Genomic DNA, 15,632 nt, shown 5'->3' on the forward strand with positions numbered 1-15,632 from the left:
TCCTGACCCATCTTAGCTTGGTGAGAAATGAAAAGCCCGCTGATGCAGGGTTTCTGCTCAGGTAAAAAGAGCAGCAGTCCCAGCGTTACACATAGAGATTTTCACTTTGCACAGTCTCATTGCTGCCGTGAGAATTCTCTAATTCAACCCCGTGGTGTGCCTATATGAGATTCCTCTTGGCAGTGAATCTTTGCTTCATACCTACCGTGACCACCACCCCAGGATATGCAGAAAAATCATTCCCCCCTGCGTCTCCAAATAAGCTGATTCTGGACATAAATGGAGGCCACTCTTTCTTTGTGATATAAAACATAGGCAACAAAAATATAATACCTAAATACATTAATTCATTAAAGTGAAAACCTGTCAGCCTCATCTTTGCAAGCAGATAGAGTATTACCATAGTGAGTCTATGACCATGCCCCCTCTTAATAGAGATTGGCATGCCCAATTCTCCTATTCCATAATGAAAATTTGATTTCATTTCTTTTTTCCAAGTTTGGAAAAGAAATCCAAATGCTTGGTATCACTTAATGTCTGATGAAGGCAAGGGGACTGACTTGGTTCTCCCACTAAATTTTGCTGACATCTAGCTGGGTGACCACAAAAAACTTCTTCCATAGAGCACTACAGATAAAACAGCAAGCTGTACCCAGTTCAGCTCCATTTTGCACAATAAGTTGAAACTCTTCACGTACGTGTGACTACGTATAATTGATCTTGCTTTCTCTTCACATATGGCAGAATGTTTGATGTTTACGGGTGGAAACACTTTTAATTATGAAAGAGACTCTCTGGGTACTTGGGATTCCCTTTAATTTATCAAAGATCTATGTGCTTTCTTCTAAAAATGTTTCCTTTCCTACTCTACAGTGAAAAAAATCACCTTATTTTTTGTTTGTTTGTTTTACATCTTTTTTGGAGTATAATTGCTTTACAATGTTGTGTTAGTTTCTGCTGTATAACAAAGTGAATCAGCCATATGTACACATATATCCCCATATCCCCTCCCTCTTGCGTCTCCCTCCCACCCTCCCTATCCCACCCCTCTAGGTGGTCACAAAGCACTGAGCTGATCTCCCTGTGCTGTTCAGCTGCTTCCCACTAGCTATCTGTTTTACATTTGGTAGTGTATATATGTCCACGCCACTCTCTCACTTCGTCCCAGCTTACCCTTTACCCTGACCCCATGTCCTCAAGTCCACTATCTACGTCTGCGTCTTTATTCCTGTCCTGCCCCTAGGTTCTTCAGAACCATTTTTTTTTTAGATTCCATATATATGTGTTAGCACGCGATATTTGTTTTTCTCTTTCCGACCCAGTTCACTCTGCACGACAGAGTGGTCCACCCACCTCACTACAAATAACTAAATTTCGTTTCTTTTCATGGCTGAGTAATATTCCATTGTATATATGTGCCACATCTTCTTTATCCATTCTTCTGTCGACGGACACTTAGGTTGCTTCCATGAATCAGCTTATTTTGAATATGGCAACAAGTAATTCACCTTGTGCCCCAAGTTAACGTCTTTTTCAGTCCCCCAAGCCTTTCCCTTCTGCTGTGATCCCCAAATCCTCCCCAGAGTGGACCAGGCACAGGTGGGTCGGAGGGACATCCCCAAGTGCATGGGTCACTGACTCAGCTGAGAGAGAGACAGCACATTCGTGGGGGGATGAGGTCACTGTCCCCCCAAAACGTTCCCCAAACATGTTCTTTGCAGTTACGTGAAAGTCATCCCCATGCTATTGAATTTGATCTGAAATTCAGACATGACTCTCCTTGACCCTGAATTGTTACTATCCCCACAGTGGTCATGAGTCAGGAACCCAAAGAGAATCATCTCACTTTCCAAGTTAAAGACAATCTCAAATGAGCACATTTTTCACAGAATCAAGCAGACACCAGGGGAAAAAAGCATCCAATTTTGTAGCCGTGGCTGTCCTGCACACTTGCTATGAAAAGTTGCATTTGTTTACAGAAAAGGCCCATCAGACAATTCCCATAGGGAAGCGGCGATGCTTTGCATCACTTTGAAAGTGTACGGGCCCTTCTGCCATGGATCGTGATGTTGTACAAACATTGCCATCCCAGCCATCCCAAGTATTTCGATAGCTCAGACACCGTTTAAAAGTGGAGCTCAATAGAGTCACTTTCCATTTTTCATGGCAGAAATGAGCCTCTTTTTGACAAGCCATATTTCTCCAGCACTGTTCAACAGCGTTTCCATCGCAGCGTGATTTATTGCCGGCTTCCAGGAAAGAGTGCGTTAGGTATAGGATGTAAAAAAGAAATGAGACCTGTCTCTGCATTGCAAGAAGAAAGAAGTGTGCAGAACAGACTTTGCTTCCCTCCTTAAAAAAAGAGACAAATCTTCTGCTTGGAAGTCAGAAAAAACGTCTATGAGATTTACAGTGTTCTTTTTGTCATTACATCCCCCTTTTGTAGGATCAGGCCCAGTTCAGTTATGAAATGCCAATCTTAAGGAAACAGTTCTGTCTCCTGGGTTCTTAAGTGCTGAGTGTTGTGGGTTTAGGATGAAAAACAGCTTTGAGAAATGAGGTAGACATTGAGTCAGAGAAACGGAGATTCATTCTCACCCTCGAGCCATAGTGGAAAGGCCTTCTCTCCACGTGGAGCTAAAGGTGGTGGAGAGGGGTTGGGCCCATATGTCCCATCTCTCACCTTCAGGGTTTTCACCACTGGGGGCTTTTTATGCTCAGGTCCTCCTCTCTGTTCCTCTCCCCTCATCCTTTGCTTCCTTTCCACCTACTTAGGCTCTCCTAATCTTAAGGACTGAGTTTTTCTTGGAATTCACAATATCTGCCATTTCAGGACAGAGCTACTATTCAGAGAACACCCTGCTTCTGGATAGAATCATCTCTCTACCTTGTTCCTCTCATGGCAAATGAGAATCAGGCTTGGAAAGTGAGCCAATTCTGTCTTTTGTTCTTATTTTTAACTTACAAGAATAGAATATTTTCAGTTCCGTGGACTTGTGCGGAGTGCATGATTAATCACTAAGGTGGGGACCAGAGAAGCAGTCAGCAATAATTACATGATGGGATTTTTAGCAACACCAAAATAAACCACAAAGAAAAAAGAAAAAAAAAAACTCAAGGGATGTAGGACCTCTCAAGAGTGCTTACCCACATTATATAACCAAGTTAAAGTTCCGGTTTCTCTATTCCTCATAGTAGGAGGAGCCAGGGATGGCGTGTTTTGGGTTTTTTTTTTAAATTTTTTGTTGGAGTACAGTTGATTTACAATGTTGTGTTAGTCCCAGGTGTACAGCAAAGTGATTCAGTTATACATATACACATATCCACTCTTTTTAAGATGCTTTCCCCACATAGGCCATTACAGAGTATTGAGTAGAGTTCCCTGTGCTATACAGTAGGTCCTTATTAGTTATTCATTTTATATATAGTAGTGTGTGTGTGTCAATCCCAATCTCCCAATTTATCCCTCCCCGCCTTTACCCCCAGTAACCGTAAATTTGTTTTCTACATCTGTGACTCTATTTCTGTTTTGTAAATAAGTTCACTTGTACCATTTTTTAGATTCCACATATAAGCGATATCATATGATATTTGTCTTGGAATGTTTTTTATCAGAGAAAGAAAACCCTCAAGTTCAACAATCTACCTCTTTCCAAGTAGCTTTCTGCCCCAGGTTTCGGTGGCAGTGGCCTCATGGTAATCAACGACTTCAATTTCTCTAGTGGCTGTTAATGTATGTTTCACTCAAAGCAAAATTATAGGCTTTTTTCCTTTATGTAACCTCCACATAGTCTTCATTTTGCTCCTTAGCAGTTGTATACAGTTATTGCCTACCATCTGGAAAGTTCCCCTTCTCAGCCTAGTTATAGAAGCGATATATTTACCTTTGAGAACATAAACATGTGTGTAATGCGTATATGTGATATGTAAATGCATGTGAGTACATTTACATCTTCGGGGTATTTAATAGCATCATTATTATTTACAAATCACGTCCCTGGGACTTAGAACTTCATTTGCATTGAAGTCCATCCAGTCTAAATTGCCCCGTGCTGTATATTATCTTTTTTTAAAACTCAGATTGTCAGAAATTCTTATTTTCGATAGATCCGTAGTTTGTGCATACACTGTTGGCCAAGGCAACAGGCAGAGAACTCGGTATAGGAGCAGTATCAGGGGAAAGCAGGGGAAAGCACGGACGCCCAGTCAGCTGGGTTTCAATCCCGTTGGCTCTTACAACACACGTGGAGTTGGGTGAATCGCTCCATTTCTTCATCCCATCATCCTGGAATGACACCGGTCACAACTCGTGGTGCTGCTTGGAGGATGAAGTGAGTTCATGCACGAGCAGAGCTGGTGCTACCTCGCATACGGCGCCCAGTGTGGCTCAGTTAGCGTCCTGGCTTGGTTACTTCATTACCACGTTGCAGCTCTATCGTGCCCCCATTTGCTGGAAGGACAGCGCAGACCTCGGGATGTGCTAGCCCAAGGCTGATGCGGCCCCCTGATGCCCACCTGCTTTGTCCCCCAGGATCATCGATGGCCGTGACCTGATGCCCCTGCTGCAAGGGAGAAGCCATCGCTCGGATCACGAGTTTCTCTTCCACTACTGCAACTTCTACCTGAACGCCGTGCGCTGGCACCCACAGAACAGTGAGTAGACGCATCTTTCTTTCCACGCTTGTACGGCTACGTGCAGTCACGGCCATGGGAATAGAAGAAATTGCAAGAGGGCACGGCTCTCACGAGATGCCCGAAAGATGCTCAGTGTTGCTTTCTCCATCGTCTTCCTCATCCCTTCGTCTCTTACGCCTCCCGGTGTCCTGGTTGTCCAGGTAGGCCGTCACACATTGCCGTGACATGTACTTGCAGCTCCCTCAACCTGGGAGGACTTCCTTTCTTTTCCCTTCCTGGTTAATGCTTATCCATCCGCCCCAACCCCCCTGAAAGCCGTCTTCTCTGCCTCCTGTCCTGTAGCTTTTGCACTGGCTCCGAGTGCCTTTGAGATGTTTACCTGACCTTCTCTCCCGAGCCTCGAAGGTAGGGGTCGTGACTCATCGATGTGTGTTTGGTCACGGATCGTGTGTATTTGCTAGATGTAGATATTTAAGACAGAGTTCAAACGCTTTGTTGTTATCATGGTTCCCAAACCCAGGTGTGTTGTAAATCGTGCACTGTATCAGTGACGGGACCTTCTTTGGGTTTCCCAACAGCGGATACAGGGGTGCATTCCTAAAAAGCATAAAGGACCAAGTGGAACCAAGTGAGAATCGTCGGTGTAGTGATAGGTTCACATCTGGTTTTCATGTATTTAAACTTAGAATTACATTAAGGCTCACATCGCTGAGATGCCTACGAGTCTATGGGAATCCAGCAACTGTTATACCCCTGCTGTCTATCCCAGAGCTAGATGCTGATATTGGACTTTTAGGTTCCTCTTCAGTGGGAAAATGAAACTCCCCACTTCTCTAGTGTGTTTTGGGATTCTGCTCCCAGAGGCGAGATTCTCAGAGCAGCTTGTTTATCCCCTGCAGCTGATGGCTTTGTAAAACCTCAGGTGACTCTGATAGTGGATTTCAGTGAACCCCTCACCGCATCCTGCTCACCCAGACAATTTACCAAAGACATCATTTAAAGAGCAGCTGCTCCATTATTCTTAGAGTGGAAAATTATAACCCTTCCGTTGCCCAAAGAGATCACACCAGGTTTACCCTTCAGCGTTTATACTTTCAATCTGGACGGCTTCCTTGAGATAGTGTCTGGAAGACCAACATGGCAAAACCATGGGCGCACGATTCTAGGCCCGGAGGGATCCTATTTACGTATCTCATCAATGTGTCCATCCTTCCTAACACCCATAGGAATGCTGCCTCTTTTTAGGATTCTTGGCGGCATTTAGATCTGGGCCATCTCATCATAAATGAGAGATGCGGTCCTCCCCACTTCCTTTTATACAGAGCCTGCGAGAAGCTTAAAGAACAAAGTCTCGGGGACTCTTGGCTGTTTAGAGAAGGGTGATATCTCGTCCTGAGCCTTTTGCAGAACTGCATTTAAGTAAAGCCAACCCCCTCGAGTTAGAGGAGCCGGAAGAAACATATTGGATCTGGGGCTGGAGGACCCATTATGTGGAGGAGAAAACAGAAAAGGGACAGGGAGAGGCGGAAAATAGGAGTAAGTGAGAAAAACAAGACCCAGATTCTGATAGGCAGCTGGCCTGGGGATAAAACTTGCTTCTAAGACACACACAAGTGACATTTTCTCTTACGCGGTTCCTTACTATCTTCTGTCTTGAAGCAGCAGCACACGAGGAAACATGACGGTGTCTCCACACTGGAATCATCCGTCTAGCTAAAGGGTCTCAGGAAACCATGGGTTTTATGAACCGTCTCATCTCCTTTTCAGATTGTGCCTGAAACTCAGTAACAATGGTTGCTGCCTTGGCCGTCACACATGGCTCCATGGCTGTTTGCTCAGTATTTCATCTGTTCATTTGTTCTACACGTATTTATCGAGCACCTACTAAGGGGCACCTTCTGGGCTAGGCTGCGCACCTGTCAGTGAGCAAAATAGACCAAATCCTCTGCCAGGGAGTTGCTTACCTCTTAGCTCAGGACGGGCTGCAGGCTGTGCAAACAACTGGGAATGCACAGGTGTGTAAGGAAGTGTCAGCCGTGTGTGTGGAGTTACCTGTCAACTAGAGAATACAGTACTAGTTAGAGGAGATGACTGACGTCATCTCAGATCTGTGCTGGTAGGAGTTTATGGTCATCACTACACGGGAGACACTTCCCATAGTTGTCAGTGGTAAGAGGGCTGCCTCCTGACCTCCAAATGCTTTGCTAGAAAAGAAGAGAGACATTTAGGATCAGGGTTTAGAAATGTAGTGTCAGGGCAGCAGTGAGCTGGAGCCACCTCCGGATGGCTCAGGAATCCTGCCAGCTTGTTGGGAAAGCATTGCTACCTGGAAGTCAGCCAGGCGGCAAGCACCGACACCCCGGCAACTGGCAGACACAGCAAACGCACGCGCTGTTCCTCACTCAGAAAGCACCAGCTTACCAGCAGTAAGTACACTGGTACCCTAGAATTCAAGTACTTCAAGTACACTGGTAAACTAGAATTGAGTAATGGTGTAGTTAAGATCCAGTTGCCGTTTGTCTTGAGTAGTTGGGCGCCTACATGTTACAATTCCCAGCTTGTTACTCATTTTTCCAAAAACTTAGAGCTGGAATGCTGTTTCCACCCTTTTAAAACATGAACCCCTTTCAGCTTTTATATACAGTGTCTTCTCTATAATTGAATAATTCTCTAAGGATAATGTTTCTGTAATTTCGTTGTCTCAGCAAATTGAATGGCCTAACTTAATCATCTCATATCCTTACGCCCATTGCATTTTAGAACTCACGAAAGCATCATTAGGACACCGGTAACTTTTCTTGCATTACAATGGGAATTGTGACTTTAAATGTACTGTTCCGCGTGTATTCAAAAAGTTTGGCTTTAAGTTTTGACCTCTGAAGCAGTGTTAGTAAAAATTCAGTGTAATGACAACTTGATTTTATGGTAAAATTTATCTTAAATGACTGGTAGTTAGCTCTGAGATTCTGCTGCAGATTTTTGAGCGGATGAATATGTCTATAAACTAAATGCTCGCATTAGTGTGAGAGTTTCCAGACCAGCTGGTCGTACAAAAATCCGTGGGATGTGGTTATGCTGATGTGGAATCCAAGGAGCCCCATAAATCCTGCTAGCTTTTCGATTCAAGTTTGTTGGAAAATTCTCTCCTATGACTTTTTTTTAAAGCATCACTTGAAAAACCTCAATAGTATACCTGAAGCGTACATTGTTTATAGAAAAACGATAAACAATTTTGACTTTTAAGACTTCAAAATAATTTTTTTAAATCTTAAATCACAACAAAAAGCAGTAGGAAATTAGAATTCATTCCAAAGAAATTTGTTTATATCTAGCTCTTTTAAAGGTGCCTTTTTTTGAAAATAGGAGATAAGTGAGGTTTAAAATTGCAACAGCATTACAATAATAATTGAGGAAAAATGCTGGCTTTGTTCACTAAGATTTTCACCCAGTTAAAAAATTAATTTTGCCTCTAAAATGCACCTAAGAAAAGAGAGAAGATTCTAATTACAGCTGCCTATGTCTCAGGAGTTGATCGGTGTAAGAAAGGCTATGCTTAGTTTTTGTCTTTATTAATGACTTCGGTTTGTGTTGGTGGTCTGATTCTCCTTTGTCTGATTATCGGAAGTTAAACCTGAAGGGTCAGAAACAACAAATCGAGGGCTGAAGCTGAACTCACGGGGGCTGTGGCCTTTTCAAATGCAAGCTGCAGGGCACTTTCCTGTACTCCAGCTTACCTTAAGAAGGAGAAGCCCTCGTCCAACCAGAACTTTTGTTGCAATTAAGAAAAAGCGCATATACGTAAATCACTTCAAGGATATATTTCAAGTCTTGGGATTTCCTTTCCCTTTTGGTTGAAAGTCTCGACCAAAGGCTGCCTTCCCAACAGCTCTTGACCTTTGCGATATTCACCCACTAACTCCTTTTTCACCTGCCTTCTCAGCCCGGTATCGCGGGACAGGTGTGCGTGTAATTGTAGGAACGCAGGGTGATGTGTCCCAGGATGGACGGAATCTGCTTTGCCCACAACCTAAGAGAAGGTGTGATGGTGATATAGGTGGATGGAGAAGGTTTCCCGGAAATTGTGTTCGATGTTTATTCGATTTGTTTTATCTCATTATCACCCAGACTCTTTAGTAACCAGCTTAATCATCCCAACCATTCATTTCCTTTCATGGAAAAACACCGTCCTAAGTGGATTTTTTTTTGTTTTCTCCCACTTGGTCTATCAAACATGTATTTTTATATGGCACTTCCTATTACCTTATAAATAATATTAGACCATTTTTGAAACATACATCTACTTTTTTTTATTGGAGTATAGTTGATTTACAATGTTGTGTTAATTTCGGCTGTACCGCAAAGTGACTCAGTTATACATATATACATTCTTTTTCATATTCTTTTCCATGATGGTTTATCATAGGATATTGAATATAGTGCCCTGTGCTCTACAGCAGGACCTTGTTGTTTATCCGTTCTATATATACTAGTTTGTATCTGCTAATCCCAAACCCCCAATCTATCCCTCCCCCAAATCCCTCCCCCTTGGCAATCACAAGTCTATTCTCTACAGACATCTAATACTTTTCGACTAAAGTTTTCGCATGTCTGACCTCAGATTACATTAATTCTTGGACGAAAAACGTGTCAGCCGTGACTTCTGTTCATTTGTCGCCATGCAAACTTGCTTCCTTACAGAGACAAAATACATCAAAATGGGAGTTTCTCTCTCGAATGCCAAAAGCACAGTGTTTCTGAATGAGTCCTCCAGTGTTAGCTCAGCACCCAGCTTATTCGCAGCTACCATAGGCCACTTCTTCTGCCCTTTTCCCCCTGACGTACTCGCTCCTGCTGATTTTCTGCAATATTTTGCACATCTCTCTTCTTCGATGTCAGCATGGGGCATATGTCAGTTCTCACAGTATTCCTGCTTGTTTCTAACTCCGTCCTGATTTGCTTCCATCTGCTAGCAGACCTGGGCATTTTCTGTGGGTACATTTTAGTTCTAACCAAGGTATGTTGTAGTGAATATTTGTATTAAGTATTTATATTAGGTATTCATATTTATATTAAATATTTGTGTCTTCCTCACCTTCGGATCTTCTATCCACAAATGTTTTGTAGGTGGTTTTAGGCTTTTCCCTCTGTTAATCTCTTATTCTTGAAACGCATCATCTTTTTTATATGCCCACTGCATGTCTTTTGAAGACACACTTGATAACAATACACTGCACCCTTACGTTTATTCTGTATCTCCTGTCTAGCAGATGCTCTTTGCATATGATGCCTCTTTTAATCCTCCTTATTAAAAGTGATATTGATTATATTCGTATTAGATTTGGCCGTACCAGAAACAAAAAGTCACAGTAGCTTCTATCAGAGGGAGGTTTCTGTCTTCATCTCGTGAGTGAAGTCTAGTGGTAGGTGGTCCACAGAGTTTCAGGGATGCAGACTCTAAGCTCCGTCCCACCACCTGGAGGATGCAGCAGCTTCTTCTGCGTGGAGAAGGGTGACAGTGTCCACCTACGGGCAGCAGGAGGGAGCAATGGATGGACAGGATGATGTTCCCCAGTCCAGAAGTTGGCCACCTGTGCACACCTGGTATCGGAGGAGGCTGGACAGTGTAGCCTTCATTATGGGTGTCTGTGTGCCCTGGTGACACCCCACAACTGTGCGAGCGTGAGGATAGTTATCAGTCTCTACCAAAGTTATTTACAGATGAGGACGATGAGGTGTCAGAGGTCACAGAACAGGCATGCAGTAATAAGAGTTGACTGCAAAGTTGGATGCTAAACCAACACTGGCTACTTTGAGAGTCTGCCCCGTGGTCAACTGAAACTTCTTCCCTCAAGACAATAAGTTCTTTTATTCACACTCACAAAGATGGTTCTTATTCCTCACTGCTGTCTCTCTGGCCATCTCCACAGCCCCATGGACTGTTTCTGGAATTCATTCATGTCCTCTCATTCCCTAAGTCCACCCATCCTTGGGGACCTCAGCTCTGGCCTCCCCTGGATGAACTCTGACCCTGATCCACACCCTCCCTCCCACTGCTGCCATGTCCACCCTGCACATGCCTCTGTGCACACGCTTTCTTGAAGGCAAAGGTGACGTGGAGACGCCCCGAGAAATCTCTGACTTCCTGGCTCATTTATCAGCCGTGACCAGATGTCACCAAGCAGCCTGGATCCCTGGCTGGCTGGAGGCTGTGTTGGCACGGAGTGATTTTAGGCAGGACACCCCCAGTGGCTCTGGAGGAGAGATGCACAGAACGTACTGGGCTTCCTGTCGGGCCCCGTGCCGGCTTTCGTGGTGGCAGCTGGCTTCTTCCCTCTTTTTTGGTGTCTTCCTGCTCATCCCTTCGGCCCATTCATCATTAATTTACCCAGCACATTTTTTTTGAGCATCTGTTCTATGTAAGGCCCTGGACGCTGGCGATTCACAGGTACATTCACTCTTCTATGTAAGGCTCTAGGTACCGGGCATTTAACACACGTGGGAGATAACAGCTCTTGTGTTCAGGGAGCGAGTAACCTAGAAAGAAATGGAGTCCACAGACGTGGTAGCCCTTCAGGGCTGAACGCACAGTAGAAACTGCGGAGAGGCGCCAGGAAACAGGGGTAACTTCTGGCTGGAGACCTGGACAGGCTCACGGAGGAGGTGTTGTCAGACCTTGAACAATGGATAGGATTTCAACACACAGAGACAGTGGAGGGGAGTGGGAGGCTTTAGCACGCCTTGTGTACCCACTCAGTACAGGATTCATACTTCCGTCCCCCCAAATGCAAAAACAAACGCTCAGTCAAAGGGAGTGTTTTGCTTTCGGGCACTCAGGCATCACTCGTGGAGCTACGGCTCCTCTAAATCTGAATTTCAAAGCAGGTGCTCTGGGTCACAGCCCTTATTACCTGCTTCCTCTTCCTTCTCAGTGTTTTCGTATCTTGAGTCTCAGTGCAACCAGCGCAGGAAGCTAGCAGAACTGGGTCTATAATCCATGAGCCCAGTGCTGGGTCGTTGAGGGTCTGGGCTACAGAGAATGGGCGGACACAAGTCTCAGGCGTCGAGAGCAAGAGCCCTTGGGTCCACACTTCTCTGGGAGCCTGTGTGAAGACACTGGTGCCCTAGGTGGCTCCGTGTGGGCCCACATCCTAGGACCTTTGGGTCTGAGACAAGAATGTGGCATTGATGTCGGGTGGCTGGCTCAGGACAGGGGAACACGGCTGGGGGGCATCGTGGAAGCATGGAGGTCGCCATGAGCGTGGGGACCTTGGGGTGGATTTTCAGACGTCCGTCCAGGACATGAGATCAACATTACCAAGGGAGCAAGCTGAGGGTCCCCGGGGGGTGGTATGGGCCGCTTACAGTGGGAAAACACAACAGTCTTTGAAATACTTCTAGAAGGACTCCAAGATGGCACTATGTAGTGGGAAACACTGCTAAGACCAAAAACCCCCAAATGACTCTGGGTGTCTTCTGTATGTACGCGGAATCCTCCAAGCATCCAAGATAAATCTTGCCAAGACTAGCTTGTTCAACAACATTCATCCAAGGATGTCTAAATCTGAGTGATAAATTAAGAGCCAATGTGTTGAAGCCATTTACATTTTGTTGTCCATATTCTTTAAGAATCCTTAGGACGAGGGGTGGGAAAGGTGTCTTAAGACTTGTATTGCAGTGGCAACAGGTTTAAGAGCATAAAGAAACTAGTGTTTTTGTCTTAGATTGACGGCAGCTTTATATTCAAAGCTAATGCAAGGGTGGTTTTTACTATGCACCTGGCATTGTTCTGAGAGCTTTACATGTGGGGATGGATTGTTAACCCCCAAAGCAAAGCCCCGAGGCCGGTACTATTATTATCCTCACTTATCAGAAAAGGAGCTGCGGGCCCTGAGAGGTTAACAGTCATGCCCAGCATCCCACAGCTAGGAAATCGTAAAGCTGCGTTTGGAACCCACGCTGTCAGAGCCATCAGAAAGGGGAGGAGAGTTCAAGCAGATCGTAGTCAACTAGCCACCAAGACAGGAAACACTTCTGAGCGGATGAAGAGGATGTCTTCCCTGGATGCTGGTCATGGCTCCAGACCGACAAGAATCCTCGCATGAAGGGAAAAGCACTTTGCAAAGCGGACTGGTATCTGTTGGGCAGAACTGAGCATCTAATATCTGCAGAAGGTGGTTCCAGTGCCACATGGACAGAAAGAAACGGGCTTTGCATTCTCTCTGTTTCTGTTCTCGGGGACCCTGTGTGCTCAGGCCTGGGGTTTCTCTGTCAACGGACCTCTAAACCTTTTCTGGTGGCTGAGTCCCTGGAAGTGATCAAAATCACAACAGCTGTTCCTGTCCTGGGCTCTCACGCCCCTCAGATCCCCAAGAAATCCCAGGAACCCACTGCTTATTTTAATTTGGACGAAATAGCTGTTTTAGGATTACACTTGGAAGGCGCTAAGTTCAGGGTCTAGCTTAGGAGTCATGTTTTTCTCACGTAAACACTATTTGTCCTTTTGTCAAATGACTGTAAACTTTCTTTTCTCATGAATCCACTCAGTTTTTTTCCAGCAGTGATTTTGCATAAAAATGGGTTTCATAGGTAGGTAGTGATCTCCACAGCATTTTCTGTGGCCTTGACAAAGCAGCCCTCTAACTGTATGTCACTGACATCTTTGTCCTGTAATAGTCACAATTATTTCTCTTAAATTTTGGAGCTTATTTTAAACCTAAGTCAAATTATTGTTCCCATCACTACTTAGACTATTTTTTTGAAAAAAATGTTCCATTTAATTTTCCTGCATTCTCCCTAGAAAATGTAATAATTGCTTCCTCTGGTCAGTGGGCCTCAATTGTAAGAAAGATCCAGATCCCGTGGTGGTCAAATATTTATCTGTGACAGAGGTGAGACGGAAGGAACCTTTGTTCAGAGTGGACTGGAATTTTAACAATAGAGAAAAAACTTTTTTTTTTTTTTTTTTTTTTTTTGCGGTACGCAGGCCTCTCACTGTTGTGGCCTCTCCCGTTGCAGAGCACAGGCTCCGGACGCGCAGGCTCAGGGGCCATGGCTCACGGGCCCAGCCGCTCCACAGCATGTGGGATCTTCCCGGACTGGGGCACGAACCCGTGTCCCCTGCATCAGCAGGCGGACTCTCAACCACTGCGCCACCAGGGAAGCCCCAGAAGTGACATTTTAAAAACTATGTAACCATCCTACTCTGGGGTCAATTTGGAATTTTTAGCACCTTTATTAAGATATCACATATAGAGCATAGAATTCCAATTCAGCCATTTTTAGTAAATGGATAGAATTCTACGACTAGAGTCAAATCTAATATCAGAACATTTTCTTCACCCCCAAAAGATCATTTCTGAAACCCAGCTGCACTTTCTCCCCAGCCTCACTAAATTCTGGATGGGATGCGTCTGGGCTTTCTTAAAAGGGAGGAAATCAAATGTTAGCTGAGGTCCTAGCGTGGTTCAGATGGTTCCTGATGGCTGTATGTACGTGTCCACGTGTGTATGTGTGTGTGTGTGTGTCGCGTTTTACCATCTCACGTACATGTTAGCGTGGAGCCTCCCCCTTCCCTCCACTTTGTTTTAAACAGAAACACAGGTTGCGAAGCTTAGCATCTTGAAGTTGGAGAACAAAAAGGGTCAGAGCTCAGAGCCTACAGTCTGTTAGTCAGTGTGTATTTGCTGAGTGCCTGCCCCAGTGCAGCTGCAAGCTGTCAAGTTTATGAGACTGAACCGTGACAGTCCTCTTCGAGTTCTCTGCTCAAATAATTAGTAAGGTCTTTTCCTTTCTCACCAGCTTCTCCCAAGCAATTAGGGGTTGGGAGAAAGATGGAGGAGGGAGAGAGAGAAAGAGGGAGAGGGAGAGAGAGAAAGAGGGAGAGGGAGAGAGAGATGGATTAAGGAGGAAATGCCACAGTTCTAATATGGTTAGATTTGCACCCTAACAGCTATTGCATTATCAGCTTCGTCTCTTGTGCTGTCGCAGTTAAACAGCAATGCGTGGGTTTTTTATTTTTTAAAGCTATGTCTCTTACCCTTTTGAGCCTCAAGCATGAGAAATCCATTCCACGCATAAGCGAGTGGTAGGTCTCTGCCTTCTTGCAGTGCGCGGCAGGGTGATTTCTGTGCCTGTTCTCTTTGGGGGGGACTCTGATGACCCTGTCCGCACGAAACCCACTCCTGTCCTTGTCAACCACAGGCACGTCCGTCTGGAAAGCCTTTTTCTTCACACCCAAGTTCTTCCCCGAGGGCGCCAACGGATGCTTTGCCACCCACGTGTGTTTCTGTCACGGGCAGTACGTCACCTACCACGACCCGCCTCTACTCTTTGACATCTCCCGAGACCCCAGGGAGAGAAACCCATTAACTCCGACGTCAGAGCCCCGGTTCCGGGAGATCCTGGGGACCATGCAGGAAGCGGCAGCCCGCCACGCTGAGACCCTGCGGGACGTCCCCAATCAGCTGTCGCTGGGGAACCTTATCTGGAAGCCGTGGCTTCAGATGTGTTGCTCGTCATCAGGCCTGTCTTGCCAGTGCGACTGGGAGAAGCAGGTTGGGAGAGGAGGCCGTTAGCCACGGGTGTCTGGGGGCGCCCGGGGCCACCCCACCTGCTGCATCACAGACGAGCTCGGGGAGCGGCACTGGGGGAAGCCAGCCCTGGCAGCTTCCACCCAGGGACTCAGATCCCTTTTCTCTGTCTCCTCACCTGGAGACCCCATCAAAACCCCACATTTACGCCCTGGGGAGAAAAATCAGGGTTTGCGGTAAACAGAGGCATAGACATTAGTCACGTCTTCCAAGGCCAGCGTTATATGAACGCGGCAGGCGGGATTTCAGTGAGTCTGGCCAACGCCAGTGCAGACGGAGAGCGGGAAGTTGCACAGGTAACCTGTTCATCTCTCAGCCAATGCGTGTGATCCACGACCTAAGGCATCACTTACTCCACAAGCTGACGTGATGCTGTGGCCACTGTGATTCCCCTTATAGCGCATCACG

The 15,632-nt window shown here is 45.6% G+C and overlaps 1 protein-coding gene across 1 annotated transcript in view; it reads left to right on the forward strand.

Moving 5' to 3' along the window:
* The window catches only part of STS (steroid sulfatase), a gene marked incomplete at both ends in the record, with an annotated part of 79,011 nt that extends 63,802 nt beyond the window's left edge, over positions 1–15,209 (forward strand). The window contains 4 exon segments of the mRNA XM_079727210.1: positions 4,532–4,653; positions 4,978–5,015; positions 5,019–5,040; positions 14,836–15,209. Of these exon segments, the coding sequence (XP_079583336.1) occupies positions 4,532–4,653; positions 4,978–5,015; positions 5,019–5,040; positions 14,836–15,209 (556 nt within the window).
* Between the last annotated feature and the right edge of the window lie 423 nt (positions 15,210–15,632).

Source organism: Hyperoodon ampullatus, assembly GCF_949752795.1.
Source record: "Hyperoodon ampullatus genome assembly, chromosome: X".
NCBI classification, from domain to species: domain Eukaryota; kingdom Metazoa; phylum Chordata; class Mammalia; order Artiodactyla; family Ziphiidae; genus Hyperoodon; species Hyperoodon ampullatus.